This window comes from Acaromyces ingoldii (assembly GCF_003144295.1).
Source record: "Acaromyces ingoldii strain MCA 4198 unplaced genomic scaffold FA10scaffold_2, whole genome shotgun sequence".
In the NCBI taxonomy this organism is placed as follows: Eukaryota; Fungi; Basidiomycota; class Exobasidiomycetes; order Exobasidiales; family Cryptobasidiaceae; genus Acaromyces; species Acaromyces ingoldii.
In genome coordinates this window covers 2,367,299-2,379,589 of record NW_020290248.1, presented here as the reverse complement: position 1 = coordinate 2,379,589, position 12,291 = coordinate 2,367,299, and the positions used below count along the sequence as shown (strand labels likewise).

The 12,291-nt window shown below is 53.5% G+C and overlaps 4 protein-coding genes across 4 annotated transcripts; 1 reads left to right on the top strand and 3 right to left on the bottom strand.

Annotated features, from left to right (window-relative positions):
• Positions 1-132: 132 nt before the first annotated feature.
• FA10DRAFT_265832 (putative SCF complex member Cullin 1) lies at positions 133-3,355 on the top strand. The gene is made up of 10 exons (XM_025521230.1): positions 133-363; positions 432-477; positions 539-659; positions 717-964; positions 1,036-1,183; positions 1,246-1,703; positions 1,763-2,020; positions 2,076-2,706; positions 2,761-3,014; positions 3,083-3,355. Exons 1-10 carry the CDS (start codon positions 311-313, stop codon positions 3,137-3,139), a joined length of 2,274 nt encoding a protein of 757 aa, XP_025379223.1. The 5' UTR covers positions 133-310; the 3' UTR covers positions 3,140-3,355.
• A 586-nt stretch (positions 3,356-3,941) lies between these two features.
• On the bottom strand, positions 3,942-4,939 carry FA10DRAFT_81180 (Arv1-domain-containing protein). The gene is made up of 3 exons (XM_025525720.1): positions 4,705-4,939; positions 4,371-4,638; positions 3,942-4,310 (listed from the first exon to the last, which is right to left on the bottom strand). The coding sequence occupies exons 1-3, from the start codon at positions 4,852-4,854 to the stop codon at positions 4,264-4,266; spliced, it is 465 nt and encodes a 154-aa protein (XP_025379222.1). The 5' UTR covers positions 4,855-4,939; the 3' UTR covers positions 3,942-4,263.
• Positions 4,940-4,994: 55 nt separating this feature from the next.
• Positions 4,995-9,414, bottom strand: FA10DRAFT_278680 (cysteine proteinase). Its single transcript, XM_025523476.1, has 8 exons — positions 8,971-9,414; positions 8,592-8,890; positions 8,114-8,520; positions 7,752-8,054; positions 7,581-7,686; positions 6,907-7,521; positions 5,613-6,850; positions 4,995-5,543 (listed from the first exon to the last, which is right to left on the bottom strand). Exons 1-8 carry the CDS (start codon positions 9,051-9,053, stop codon positions 5,142-5,144), a joined length of 3,453 nt encoding a protein of 1,150 aa, XP_025379221.1. The 5' UTR covers positions 9,054-9,414; the 3' UTR covers positions 4,995-5,141.
• A 173-nt stretch (positions 9,415-9,587) lies between these two features.
• FA10DRAFT_265827 (hypothetical protein) lies at positions 9,588-11,861 on the bottom strand. Its single transcript, XM_025521229.1, has 3 exons — positions 11,599-11,861; positions 10,425-11,533; positions 9,588-10,351 (listed from the first exon to the last, which is right to left on the bottom strand). The coding sequence occupies exons 2-3, from the start codon at positions 11,494-11,496 to the stop codon at positions 9,741-9,743; spliced, it is 1,683 nt and encodes a 560-aa protein (XP_025379220.1). The 5' UTR covers positions 11,497-11,533; positions 11,599-11,861; the 3' UTR covers positions 9,588-9,740.
• Between the last annotated feature and the right edge of the window lie 430 nt (positions 11,862-12,291).

Genomic DNA, 12,291 nt, shown 5'->3' with positions numbered 1-12,291 from the left:
GGGGTAGCCCTTACCGCATGGGGCCTTCTTGGAACGGGCGAATCTAAGAGGGCGTAAAGTGGAGGGCTAGTCAATCTCACGTGGTTGAAGCGGCCGCGTGTCTGATGAATCGGTCTCTTGACCATCGGACCTCTACACACAAACCTTGACATCGGTCGAGCACGGCAGCTTCTACGACCTGACGAGGTCATCACTGGAGCAGCGCTAGCTGACGATCAGGAAAGGGCGAGCGTAGCCACATCGGCTTTGCTGCGTAAAATACCAAAACCCACTTGTTAAACGCGCCATCGCAAAGTGCTCGAGTTGAACCATGGCGACCGCTGTTGCATCGACGTCGGCCTCCGGGCTTCCCCCGGCCACAGAGTGAGCGACAATCAGCGTCGTAGAACCTCACCGGCATCTCTTACTGACCGCTGTATTCCGTTGCACAGCGTCAATGCGACATGGAACTTTCTCGCAGAGGGGATCGAGGTCATGGTGAGTGCCGACTCAGCATCGCTTCGACGCGAATGCAGAGCCTGATCATAACCTCTTGCAGATGACCCGGCTGCAGGAAGGCATGTCTCACAAGCGTTATATGGAGCTCTACACCGTTGCGTACAATTACTGCACGTCGTCAAGGATGACACAGTCCTCTGCCGATGGGAGCAGTATGCGTTGTGAGCAAAATGAGGCTCTTCGAAAGAGACACCAGGCACTGATGCCACTTTGAACAGCTGGCGCGAATCTCATGGGTGCAGATCTCTACCACAACCTCGTTCTTTACTTCCAACATCACCTCAAGACCGTCCGAAAAGGCGCCGAGAATCTTACAGATGAAGCGTTGATCAAGTACTATGCGAGCGAATGGGACCGGTATACCGAAGGGGCAAATTTCGTGCACAGGCTCTTCACCTATCTCAACAGACATTGGGTTCGGCGCGAGAAGGACGAGGGGAGGAAGAATATCTATACCGTCTATACTGTGAGTCTGTGGTTCGGTGGCTCTTATCTGGATGATCTGGATGCCTGCTGACGACTTCTTGGGCGGGGCAGTTGGCGCTGACGCAATGGCGGGATCACATGTTCAAGCATGTGAAGTCCAAGGCGCGCCTCACTAATGCTTTGCTCAAACAAATTGAGCGGCAAAGGAACGGCGATGTCATTGAGACGAGCCTCATCAAGAAGGTCGTCGATAGCATGGGTATGTCTCAAGTTCATCTCTACGCGAGCGCATTCCTGTCTTACGCATAAATTCTACCACAGTATCGCTGGGTTTGGATGAAAACGAGTCAACGAAGCAGAACCTGGACGTGTACAGGGGCGAGTTCGAGAAGCATTTCCTCCAGGCAACGCAGGTCTACTACAGCCAGGAAAGCGATGCTTTCGTTGCGGAGAACAGCGTGGTGGATTACATGAAGAAAGCCGAGACGAGACTGAAGGAAGAGGAGGATAGGGTGGAGCTATACCTGCACCAGAGTACAAGGGCGAAACTCATTGGCGCGTGTGAGACTGTCCTAGTCCGGGGTCACGCCCCAATGCTGTGGGACGAATTCCAGACGCTGCTTGATGCAGACAAGAAGGAAGATCTTTTCCGGACATACTCGCTACTTTTCCGCATCCCCGAGGGGCTGGAGCCGTTGCGAGAAAAGTTCGAAATCAACGTCAAGAAGGCTGGGCAGGAGGCAGTCGCCAAAGTCGTTGGCACAGGGAGCGAATCTGTCGTGAGTTGCGGTGTCTCGAGGATCGAGGGCACACTGATATTGACTCGTTCGATCTCCAGGATCCTGTTCAATATGTCACCGCACTACTCGATGTGCACGCACGCAGCCATGCCCTCGTTCTCGCCTCCTTCCGCGGCGAAGCTGGTTTCCTTGCTTCTCTCGACAAGGCATGCCGTGACTTCATGAATAGAAACAAGGCGACGGGCACAAGCGCGAGCAAGAGCCCGGAGTTGCTAGCGATGTACGCTGACGGCATGTTGAGAAAGAGCAACAAGAGCTCTGAGGAGGCGAGCCTGGAGGAGGGGTTGGATCAAGTTGTGGGTACGGCTTGTAGATGGCACGATTTTCAAAGCTGACATTTCTTGCCTCCAGATGATCGTTTTCAAATACATAGAAGACAAAGATGTTTTCCAGAAGTTCTACAGCAAGATGCTGGCGAAGCGGCTGGTGAACTTCTCTTCGGCTTCCGACGATGCTGAGGCGAGCATGATCTCGAAGCTCAAGGAGGCATGTGGCTTCGAGTACACCAACAAGCTTCAACGCATGTTCACCGACATGGGTCTCAGCAAGGAGCTCAACGATCACTTCAAGGAGACGAGTAGTGAGAAGAGCGACGTCGATTTCTACGCTCTTGTCCTCGCGAATGGCTTCTGGCCACTCACTGCGCCAGCGTCTGAGTTCTCGATTCCGACTGAACTTCTGCCCACTTATACGCGCTTTGAGCGATACTATGGGGCAAAACATTCAGGCCGTAAGCTGACGTGGCTGTGGCACATGTGCAAGAACGAACTCAAGACCGACTACCTCAAGCAAAAGCACATCTTCCATACCAGCACCTATCAGAGCGCCGTCCTCCTCCAATTCAACGCCTCGGACAAGCTCACCTTTTCAGAGATTCAGGGTGCCACGAGGCTTAATGATCAAGCTCTGAAGCCTGTTCTCAACGCTCTCGTCAAGATGAAAGTCTTGCTGCAGGACGAGGACACGTACGACATCAATGAAGGTAAGAACTTTGTTCTACATTCTCTTCGATTTTGGGCTAACGAGAGAGTCACAGGCTTTCAATCAAAACGAATGCGGGTGATGCTCAACGTGCCAATGAAGTCGGAGCAGAAAGCCGAGTCAAATGATGTTATGAAAACGGTCGACGAGGATCGCAAGATGCTGCTACAGGCGACCATTGTCCGCGTCATGAAGGCGCGAAAACAGCTGAAGCACGCTCAATTGATCCAAGAGGTGGTCCAGCAGGTTCAGTCGAGGTTCCAGCCGAGAATTCCAGATATCAAAAAGGCCATCGATCAGCTGCTCGACGTAAGTTCAGCTCCTTGGCCTTGCTTGCCCTGGCCATCTTTAACTGACAGCCCCCATCTCTTTAACAGAAAGAGTACATTGAGCGTGTCGAAGGTCAAAAGGATCTGTATCAATACCTCGCTTGAATTTTTGTCAATGTTGGCCCCTATCAAACCTTTCTTCCATCTTTGCACGTCTTCTTTCCTCTTCCCGCATTACATCGCCACCGTATCGTCGCTTTCTACATGACCACCCATCCGCATATCTCTTGCGCCGTTCCCCTCTTCAAGCCACCTTGACAGAGATGACAATGTAACACCTTTTTGGGCCTTTTCTTGACCTTTCTCGGGCAACGCAACTAACTGTGCTTGCCCCCACTGAGAGAGGACTTTTGATAAGATCGAAGGCTAGCTAAGCGCACAAAGCAGGGTGGCCGCCCGTGCCCCTTCATTCGTGTTCAAGATGCTCGAGCCGCTCGAGAAAGGAAGACCGACGGCCTCGCTCACAACCGCTTGCACAAACCATGCGAAGAAGAGGATGAAGGTCGTCGCCAAGGCGCCCAGCTTCGTTCGTTGGCGAGGCAAGACGACTTTGTCACTTCAGAGTCAGCTTTTCTTATGCGACTGAAGAGGGAGGACTTGTGTACTGATACTCAACCGCCTAGACCTACACCAGCGCTGAGGCCGCCCACGAGGCTTCGTATGGCCCAGTCGAGGGACGATTCGTCCCATTGAAGACCTCTTAAAGTCGCCCATTGGGGCGGGGGAGCGGCATCTGCGATCGATTTGGGTCGGGGCTGCCAGAGAAGGAGCAAGGAAAGAAGGAGCGTCGGCGTGACATTGGAAAGAAGGAGCGAGGCCGGAACCAGGTGTGCGCTATTGGATTCAACAATGATTTTTAGCGATCACGGCCGATGTACGGAAAGGTAGAGCGTCGGGACTCACCGAAAACGATCGAGGTCCGGATCGGGTGTGGAGCGAGGCTGTAACAGGTGGAACGCACGGTGGTAAAGGATGGAAAGGACGAGCGTCGTTACGTGCAAAGCAATAGACTCTGCAATTGACTTTCCTTTGAGCTTCAATAGATCACCCCTTTTGGATGTGGCTCACGGAGGAAGGTGGCTCGCAAGACCCGAAGATACGAACGCAAGGCACTGGCCTCGACGGAAAGTGTCTGTGCGCCGGCCGAAAGAGTCGAGCGTAGGCCACCGGTGCTGTTCCCAATTGAATCTGCACCTGCAACGAGGAGCCAGTTCAGCCTCCTACAGTCATCATGATGGCTGGACTCTTCGCTCACAGAGGTAGAACCACCTCAGATCTGGGGCAGAACTTGTCAGCTCTCTCTTCGCTCACTCACACAATACCACGACTTACTTACAAGCATCAATGATGAGAATTGCCGCAAAGCGCTTCGCGAGCTTCCACCACGCCATCCATTTCTCGCGCGACGCTATCAGTGTGAGAGATGAAGGTGGTCCGTCGCTTCCTTCGCTGCTATTCGGACTCAAACTGGCTCTCCTCTCACTCCGTGTCGACCTTCGCCGCTTCTGATTGCTCGGACCGCTTGCTTCATCTGGTCTTCGAGGTAGCCGAAGGTGCGGCCGATTAAAAAGCACATGTCTGTATGCTCTGGGCTTCACCAAGATCTTTCAGAGCGGGATAAAGATCAGCATGCGTGTCTCCTGAGAGGAACACTTCGTGTGCCTACGCACCAGATCAATAGCGACGATCACGGCCTCATGCTCTACGTACGGATCAGCGTACTGTCCACACGTCGAGCAGCGAGTGCACAAGAGGTGTGTCGGTCCATAGGACACAAACAGGCTGGATGTGTGTGCGCTGCAGTGCACACATACCGCCATGCTCGCATCGCAAACGAGGTGGATGTGAGCACCAAACAGAGCGCGAAGGAAAAACGCGGAAAAACGCGCACAGGCCACTTCGCGTCGACAGCCGCGAGCGCAATCAGAGAAGATTACAGTTTCCTCATTTTCAAGAGCTTCTATGACTGATTTGATATTTCGCTCCTTGAGTGTGATGATCACGGTTGTACCAATACAGATGATTTGCTGACTCTGGGGGAGCTGACCGGCGAAAAGGGCTTCCAAAAAACGCGACTGGGGTTTGCAGCAGCAAAGTTAGAAGGAAGCTATGCGGCGGGAGGTGATGGCTTGAACACAGATGGGGCTTTGAGCGGGGAGGACGATTCGGTTGGCGAAAGCGCCTTAGAGGGAGATAAGGACCTGGCTGCAGAAGGTGAGAGCGATGAGGAAGAGCGAGACATCTCAGCGTTCCTTTGGCCAGCTAGTCTGATCTCCTTGCACCTCTTCTCTCGACGCTCGTTGAACTCTTGCTTGATTAGCTTAGCTCTTTCCTTCCAGACCTTTCGAGCCGTTCGAGTACCTTCCTCCGCCCATGAATCGTGATCCTTCGCCCGAGGTATAATGACGTTGTCTAGCATGTGACGAGGGTCTTGAAAGAAGCGCTCGAAGAAATGAAGCAAGAAGAGCCCGCAATCGCAGTAATTGTCTTGTGCAGGACATGCCACTTGCTGTGGTCAAGGTAATGAGACATGAGCGTCATCCTTGCCTTCAGGGGCGACAAAGGGTAGGTCACTCACAATTTGTTCAAGAGAATCCCCAATGTCTTTGGGATCCTCAAAGGAAGCTTGTCGCTTGTCCTGGGCTTCGTAACAAAGGTAGTCGCGTAGGATGGTGCGGACCCCTTTGTGAGAGTTGCCGAGCGAGTCGAACGTCAAGATCATCGTGTAGTTCTCGACATTGAATCGGAGTCTTTCGGTCACGACAGGATTCTTTGGACCCGTCGACTTTTTCCTTTCAAGTTGTGCTCGACCTTGATCGCCGTAGGTAGCCTGAATGGGGAAACTCGACGAGATTCCTCGGCCCTTTGCTTCTCTCTCCCTTTCTTCTTCTGCCTCCCTGGCCCTGGCCCTTTGCTCTTGCTCCATTCTCTCCTTCGCATCGTCTTCTTCCCTAAGCCTTCGTATTGTGTCGCCGGCGTTGATGGGCGTACTGATGCTGTGCCCGCCTCCGCCGCCGAGCATCGTGCCTTGACCAGCATTGTGCAGACCGTCGGAGGGACCAGAACGAGACGCGCGGGCCCGTGTCCGCTTATCTTGCACAGGAACTTCCTTGAGAGATGCATTCGGACTGGTCGGTGTGGACGACACGACAGTTGGCAAGACATCGTCCCATGTGGTCACGGTGCGATGACTAGGTTTCACTTCCAGTTTGTGGACTTCCACAGCATCGTCTACCTCCATAGCATCCGCAGCCTCGACCTCGGCCTCAGTGTCGGCCTCGTTCATTGTCACGTCACCGTCGATCTCATTACCGCCACCACCAATCTCTGCTTCTTGTCCCAAAGATCCTTGCAGAGTATCTAACGGGGGTGTCGTCATGCCATCGGATGGAGTCGTCCAGACCTCGTCCATTCCTTGCAGGTGGTGCTCAGGACGATTCTGGAGGCCTCTCTCGTTCGCGGTCGACGTGGCGATTCCTGGCTCTTTCACTTCGATGACTTCGTCCTCTACCTTTCCTTCGTCCTTGTCTCCGACTTGACGCTTTCTTAGAACGTAGTGAGGATTGATGACTATGGCGAGATACCAGTGCAGGTTCTCGTTGATGGGTATCACGAGATACTTTTTCGAGAAGATGTCCACTTTAGCCGTCCACTTTTTGACAAGCTCGTACGATTGCCTTCGTTCCTTGCCAAGCTCGGTGAAACGCTTCCAGAAGAACGAAGAGAAGACGTAAATGGAATCGTAAAGCGCCGGGTCTCTCTTCTTGATGTCCTCCAGAAGGTACTTTAGCCCAAGCTCGATCAAGGTATCGTTGACTAAAGGATTTTGGGTAAGGATTCGGCAGCCGATCTTTGACAAAGAATTCACTCACGGAATTCTCCCTCTTCCAGTTTTTCGAGGTCGCTTTCAAATACATTGATAGCTCCGACACCTTCGAATGGATATGAAAAGGACTTTTCGAACTTTTTGGGCAGTGCTGACGTAGTCTTGGGCTGTGTGGTTTCCGCGTCTTCTGCCTTCGCGACAGTGTGCTTCTCTTCCGTCCGGGGGGATATCGTCTTCCTCTCATCCGGATTTCGAACACGACCACCTGCTGAACCATTGGTCGCTGTTGGAGGAGATTGACTGCCGTCATTCGCGTGCTGCTGGGAGGACGAGATACTCTTGATGCGTTTCGCCTGCGGTGACTCATTGGCTAGGATCTTTGCACTTCTTTGGGGAGAAGGGCTACTGCGCTCGAGAGACCGTTTTTGGTGGCCAAGAAGGGGCCTTGATTGCCCTGTTTGAGACAAAGAATCGCTGCTATTGCTCTCTGCCTCCGTTTTTTCTTGAAGATACGTGAGCGTGCTTCGGAGTGCGGTGGCAGCATTGAGATCCAGAGTCGTCACCGTAAAGGGCAGCTCTACATGACCAAGCTTTCGCAGCTTGTCCGCATTCTCCCGGGGGTCTGGACCGTGTAGAAAGCACGCAAAAGCCTGCGGCGCTTCTGAGGACATTCTTTCCAGTGAATCTTTGGCGAATTCAAAGCGGTCTGAGGATGCTCACCTGTCTTCAGCCGTCGTCTTTGGGCCTTATGAATCTTGCACGCGTTGACTTTTGTCACAACAACGAAGAGAGACTCTCCCCTCTCCGTTTTTGATGAACAAAATAGCTGCAGGTGCCTCAATCAGTGTTTAGTGTTTAAAAGAGAAGCTAGGGTGAGCTTTTCTTGCTCACCTCCATCTTCTCAATATTTTTGAGCGCAATTGACAACACATCGACGTCGTCCCAGCTCAGCGTGACAGATTCCGATGTTATGCAAGCTCGAGGGGATGTCACGCTTTCGATGAGCTCTTCGTTCGCACCATTTGGGCTACCGATATTCTGGTCTTCGCTGAAGATGATGTTCGACAAGCCCATCTCGATGTATATCCCTTCGGACCGTCTGCTTTCCCGCAAAGATGAGGGTGCTGGATCGCCCAAGTGACTCGCTTTGGAGCCCTTCAGTGCTCCGCCTTTCTTCTCCATCGTGGTCTTCCCCTGATGCTGATTGTGAGCTTGACGAAATCTTCTTGCGTGGTATTATAGAAAATACTCACTGAGCCAGGATCTTTCCCCTTCATGCGGGAAACCACCCGGGCCTTCTTGGGTTCATCGCCGGGACGGACAACCGTGAAGGCCCTCTCAGATCTTCTTGGACTCAACTGGAGGTCATGTTCGTCTGTGCCTGTGTCAGGAGCCATGTCGAGCACGGCACGCTCTTTACCCTTGCCGTTTGCCCGACCTAGGTCGGACGCCGGTACTTCCAGTTGCTGCTTCGGCTGCGCGAGGAGCCGCGGCGAGGGCGGCTGCTCGGGCTCTTCAATCTCTGCGACCTCGTCATCGGAGACCAGGTCGATGGGCGTCTCGTCCTTTGGAACCTGCTGCGAACGATTTGCTTGTTTCGCGTCCCGTGGTGTTAAAGCTGCATTTCGGTGCTGCGACGGACTTTGGGTCCATGCTGGGTCTAAGCATGACAATGGTAATTGTGGCCTTTAGTTTGCAGCTATAACGTAAGATAACAGGAAAATTACTCACCTTTCATGGTGTTCTTCAACCTGCCGTTTCCTCTGCCTCCTGAGTAGAAAGTAGAAGATGGAACCGGTCTATCTTTTGGACCTGCTGCACTAGACGTCTCCCCTGCCTTTTTACTGGTGTCGAAGCTATCCCTGCCGGGATGATACGGGCTCGAGGTCGCAACACCCGTTCTCGAAGGGGCATGACGGGCTTGACGAGATTGCCTTAATCGCCTCTGGGACTCGTAATCTGGGCTATTTCCTGTATACGTCGCGCCGTGCTGAGGAACTTCGATTGGGTTACCTTTTCCCTCGCTCAACCTGGAGGCAAGACAAAGACAAGCCTGTGAGCGAGCCTGACCACATCGTGGATTCGGGTCTATAACTTTCGTTCCACTCACAGCTTCTGCCTTACTCGATCCCGGTTCACCAGAGTGCCGCTGCCAATCGGCGAGCTTGCGCCCGCCTTCCCAGGCGACGCCATCGCTCCGTACCGGCCACCGGCGCAAGCCTGCGAACAGCGAAGAACGGAGACGCACCAGTTCCCCGGAGAGATTCTATACAGTTGCGCGAATCAGGGTAGGGACTAAGGCGGGCGCGAAGCAGCTGTAATTGATGCCCCGCTGAGCATTTGAGGCAGTCTCGAGAGCACGCGCAGCGACTTGACGTATGCTTGGGTGTGCCGACCTGGCTTGTACAGCTAGTGTTAAAGCACGTGAAGGTCGTCTCGAGGGCGATGCAAGCTCTGCCTTCACGTTCGCTTCACGTTCGGTGGCAATTGACTATTGTGGAGATGAGGCAGTGATTGGGCAACGAGGTAGAGAAAGGGAAGAGCGACGGCGAAGGCACCAGTGGAGCAAGCTCAAACAAAAAAGTAAAATAAAATAAAATAAAAATGGATGGCCCTGTCTCCTCCTACGCGTGGGCGTAGGCGCGTTGAGCCTCCTCCTCGTTTGACTTCCGGGTTGCAAGGTTGGCAACCTCGTTCAATCGACACCGAGAAGCAAGTAAAGCATTTGAATGGGATCAAAAGGGCATTGTTGGAATGAATGTATACGTTACACAGCGTGAAGGGGGAGTGAGAGAGGTACGAAGGCTGGGAGAGTGTCGAAAGAACAGTGAATGTGGAAGAAAGAAAATGGATACATATGGAGCTCGACGGCGTCACTGCCTAATGCTTGCTGGCGGGAGACTTCTTGCGATGAGAGTGCTTGGCTGGCGGCCGCGCGCCATTCTTCTTCCGTCGTACATGCCTCGCCTGGAGAGCCTTATCCTCACTTGTGGCGGCACACTTGCCCAAGAGGTTCTGAACAGTCTTGACGGCGTGGCTTTTCGCGCGTTCGGCTTGCATCACTGTCTCCAGGAGCCTAAGCTCGAGATTTGCTTGGAAGCTGCCACGTATGGACCTCAACATGGCACGATGCTTTTCACGAAGCTTTCTGACGTCTCGGAGTCGCTTTTCGGTATCCTTTGCTGCGAGAGACTTGCACGTGTTCGACGTAACGCGATACAAGCCCTCAGACGCCTTCCCAACCTTGTCCCACAATCGCTGGCGTACATACGCCTTTGCATCCGACAAATCATCCCTCATCTTGACGTACTCGTTATTGGCCATGCGAGAGACGACCTCGATGGCGGTGACGAAGATCCTGCGAAGCTCCATAGCCCATTGCTCCCATGACTTTTGCAATGTGGCCAAGACTTCGTGAGCTTTTGCGCCGATCCCAGGACTGGTCTGACCGACATTGAAGATCAAAGACGCCGCTCGAGGTGCACGGTATACTAAAAATAAAAAAAGATGAGCAGGACATCAGCAATGAATTCGTGACATGGCTGACGATAGCACAAAGCTCACGTGAGGAGGACAGCTCGAAGAAGTCGAGTGGCTGGTAGGGCGACAAGTCAGTGATTTGGCTGGGCGAAATGTTGTTAGACTTCGGGCTGCAGTCGGACGGGCTGTGGAAAGGCCTGTTAAAGGGAACTTCTGGAAGCAACGAATAGAGAGTGGTCGACTCGATGGCCGACCTGACCTTCTTCGAACGGCTGACGACGGCACTGGGTGGAGCTCCTGTAACGGTGGCGGCGGGCGTCATGTTGAGCTTGACCGGCAGGTCGATGATGGAAGGGCTCAATTGGGAGCGATAGAAGAGAACAAGATGAAGAGCCAATGCGGCAGTAACGGCCATCGCAGCAGCCATCTTGCCTGTGATGAGAAAGCCTATGTTCCACGGCCTGGGCCTCGTGACGGGCCCACCGGCTTGAAAGGGAGGAATTTCTAGCAGCTTGTTGGTGTCTTCAATGACGTCGAAGCTGACTCTCGCTGCACTTGAAGAGAACATGAGAGGCGATCCGGGGTGCGGGTCCTCCGACGTTTCTTCGTCCTCGCTCTTGTCATCGTCGGCCCGCAGCACTTCTGAACCCTTGACAGATGCTTCTGGATCAGGGAACCGGAAACTGTTGCTCGTCGAACCCGTTTCTGGAGAGGTGGACATGAGCGGACCTTCGGATAGGGCCGACTCGGCCATTGAAAAGGAGGTAGCATTTGGAATGAGGTGGTGAGACCCCATGGGCGTCGAAGAGCCGAAGCTCGTGCGCGAGAGGTTGTGCGAGACCCTCTCATAAGATTCTGAATTGTCTCTCCAATCAGGCTCCAGCCTGCTGAAAGTAGACTCGCTAAGGCCGTTATCGCCATCGTCCAGCGACCCGTTATCTTCAACGCCAGAATGCTCAACGTAGTGGTGGTGATCAGGCTCGTCGACGAGTTCAAAGTCATCGAGGCTCGAAACATCGCTGCAGCTAGCAGGGTCTGGATCGCTCGGCGTCTTGGAAGACGATGAAAGGGAGGGAGACAGAGCCCTGTCCTCAAAGGCTGAGCGCTGCGTCCATGGTTCCACACCGCCGCCACTGGAGTTCGTTGAGGGTTGCATTGCGTCGAGTTGGGGAAATATGCTTGCGTAGCGAAGTCTACACACGAAGGTGGAAGAGTTAGCAACGCAGAACAGGAGACTCGCGACCCCACTTTGACTCACGGCCGACGAATGTTGTGCGCAGCAAAGCGGGCCTATATAATGCCAGGGGCGCTAGATAGGATCAATTAGGTGCTGAACCGCGCCGGACGCCCCAGTCGTCTCACTTGCGGCCTCGTCGTTGCAAGGCGGTTATTTAAGGGCTCAGACTGCCTCTCGATCTGCTGAGGCTGACGAGGAGAAGGGCTGCGATGGAAGATGCTAAGTTGGTAGACTTGGGCCGGGCTTGTTCCCTTCGATAAGCCGTGAGGGGCTCCCCGTCATTCATTGAACGCAACACCTCTGCGCAACCAAATTTATATGCTTTTCGCACGGTCCACCCAGAAACAGCACGTGGATTGAGGCGCCTGTCACGCGGGCTGCTCCTCCTCCGTTGACGCCCTCTCGAAGAGTCCGCTGGTACGTTGCTTCCTTCTCGCCCTTCTGTTTGGATGTTTTTTTGTTTTTTTTTTTCAGAACAGAAATTTGAGCTCGTCAGTCACATTGAGGTCGGACTTCAAGGCAACGTCAAGTGTTTATCGCGATGTCCGCGGAAGGTAATGGCCCGCTCCAGAGGCGTACTCCAGAAAATAGGAAGCGCTTAGCCCTCTGGAAGTGACAATTGAGCTTTAGCTACGCTCGCCCCAAGCATGACAGAAGCGCTCATCCTCTTTGGTGGTCGAAATGACTAAGGGAAGTCAGTCCGACTCCGCTAGG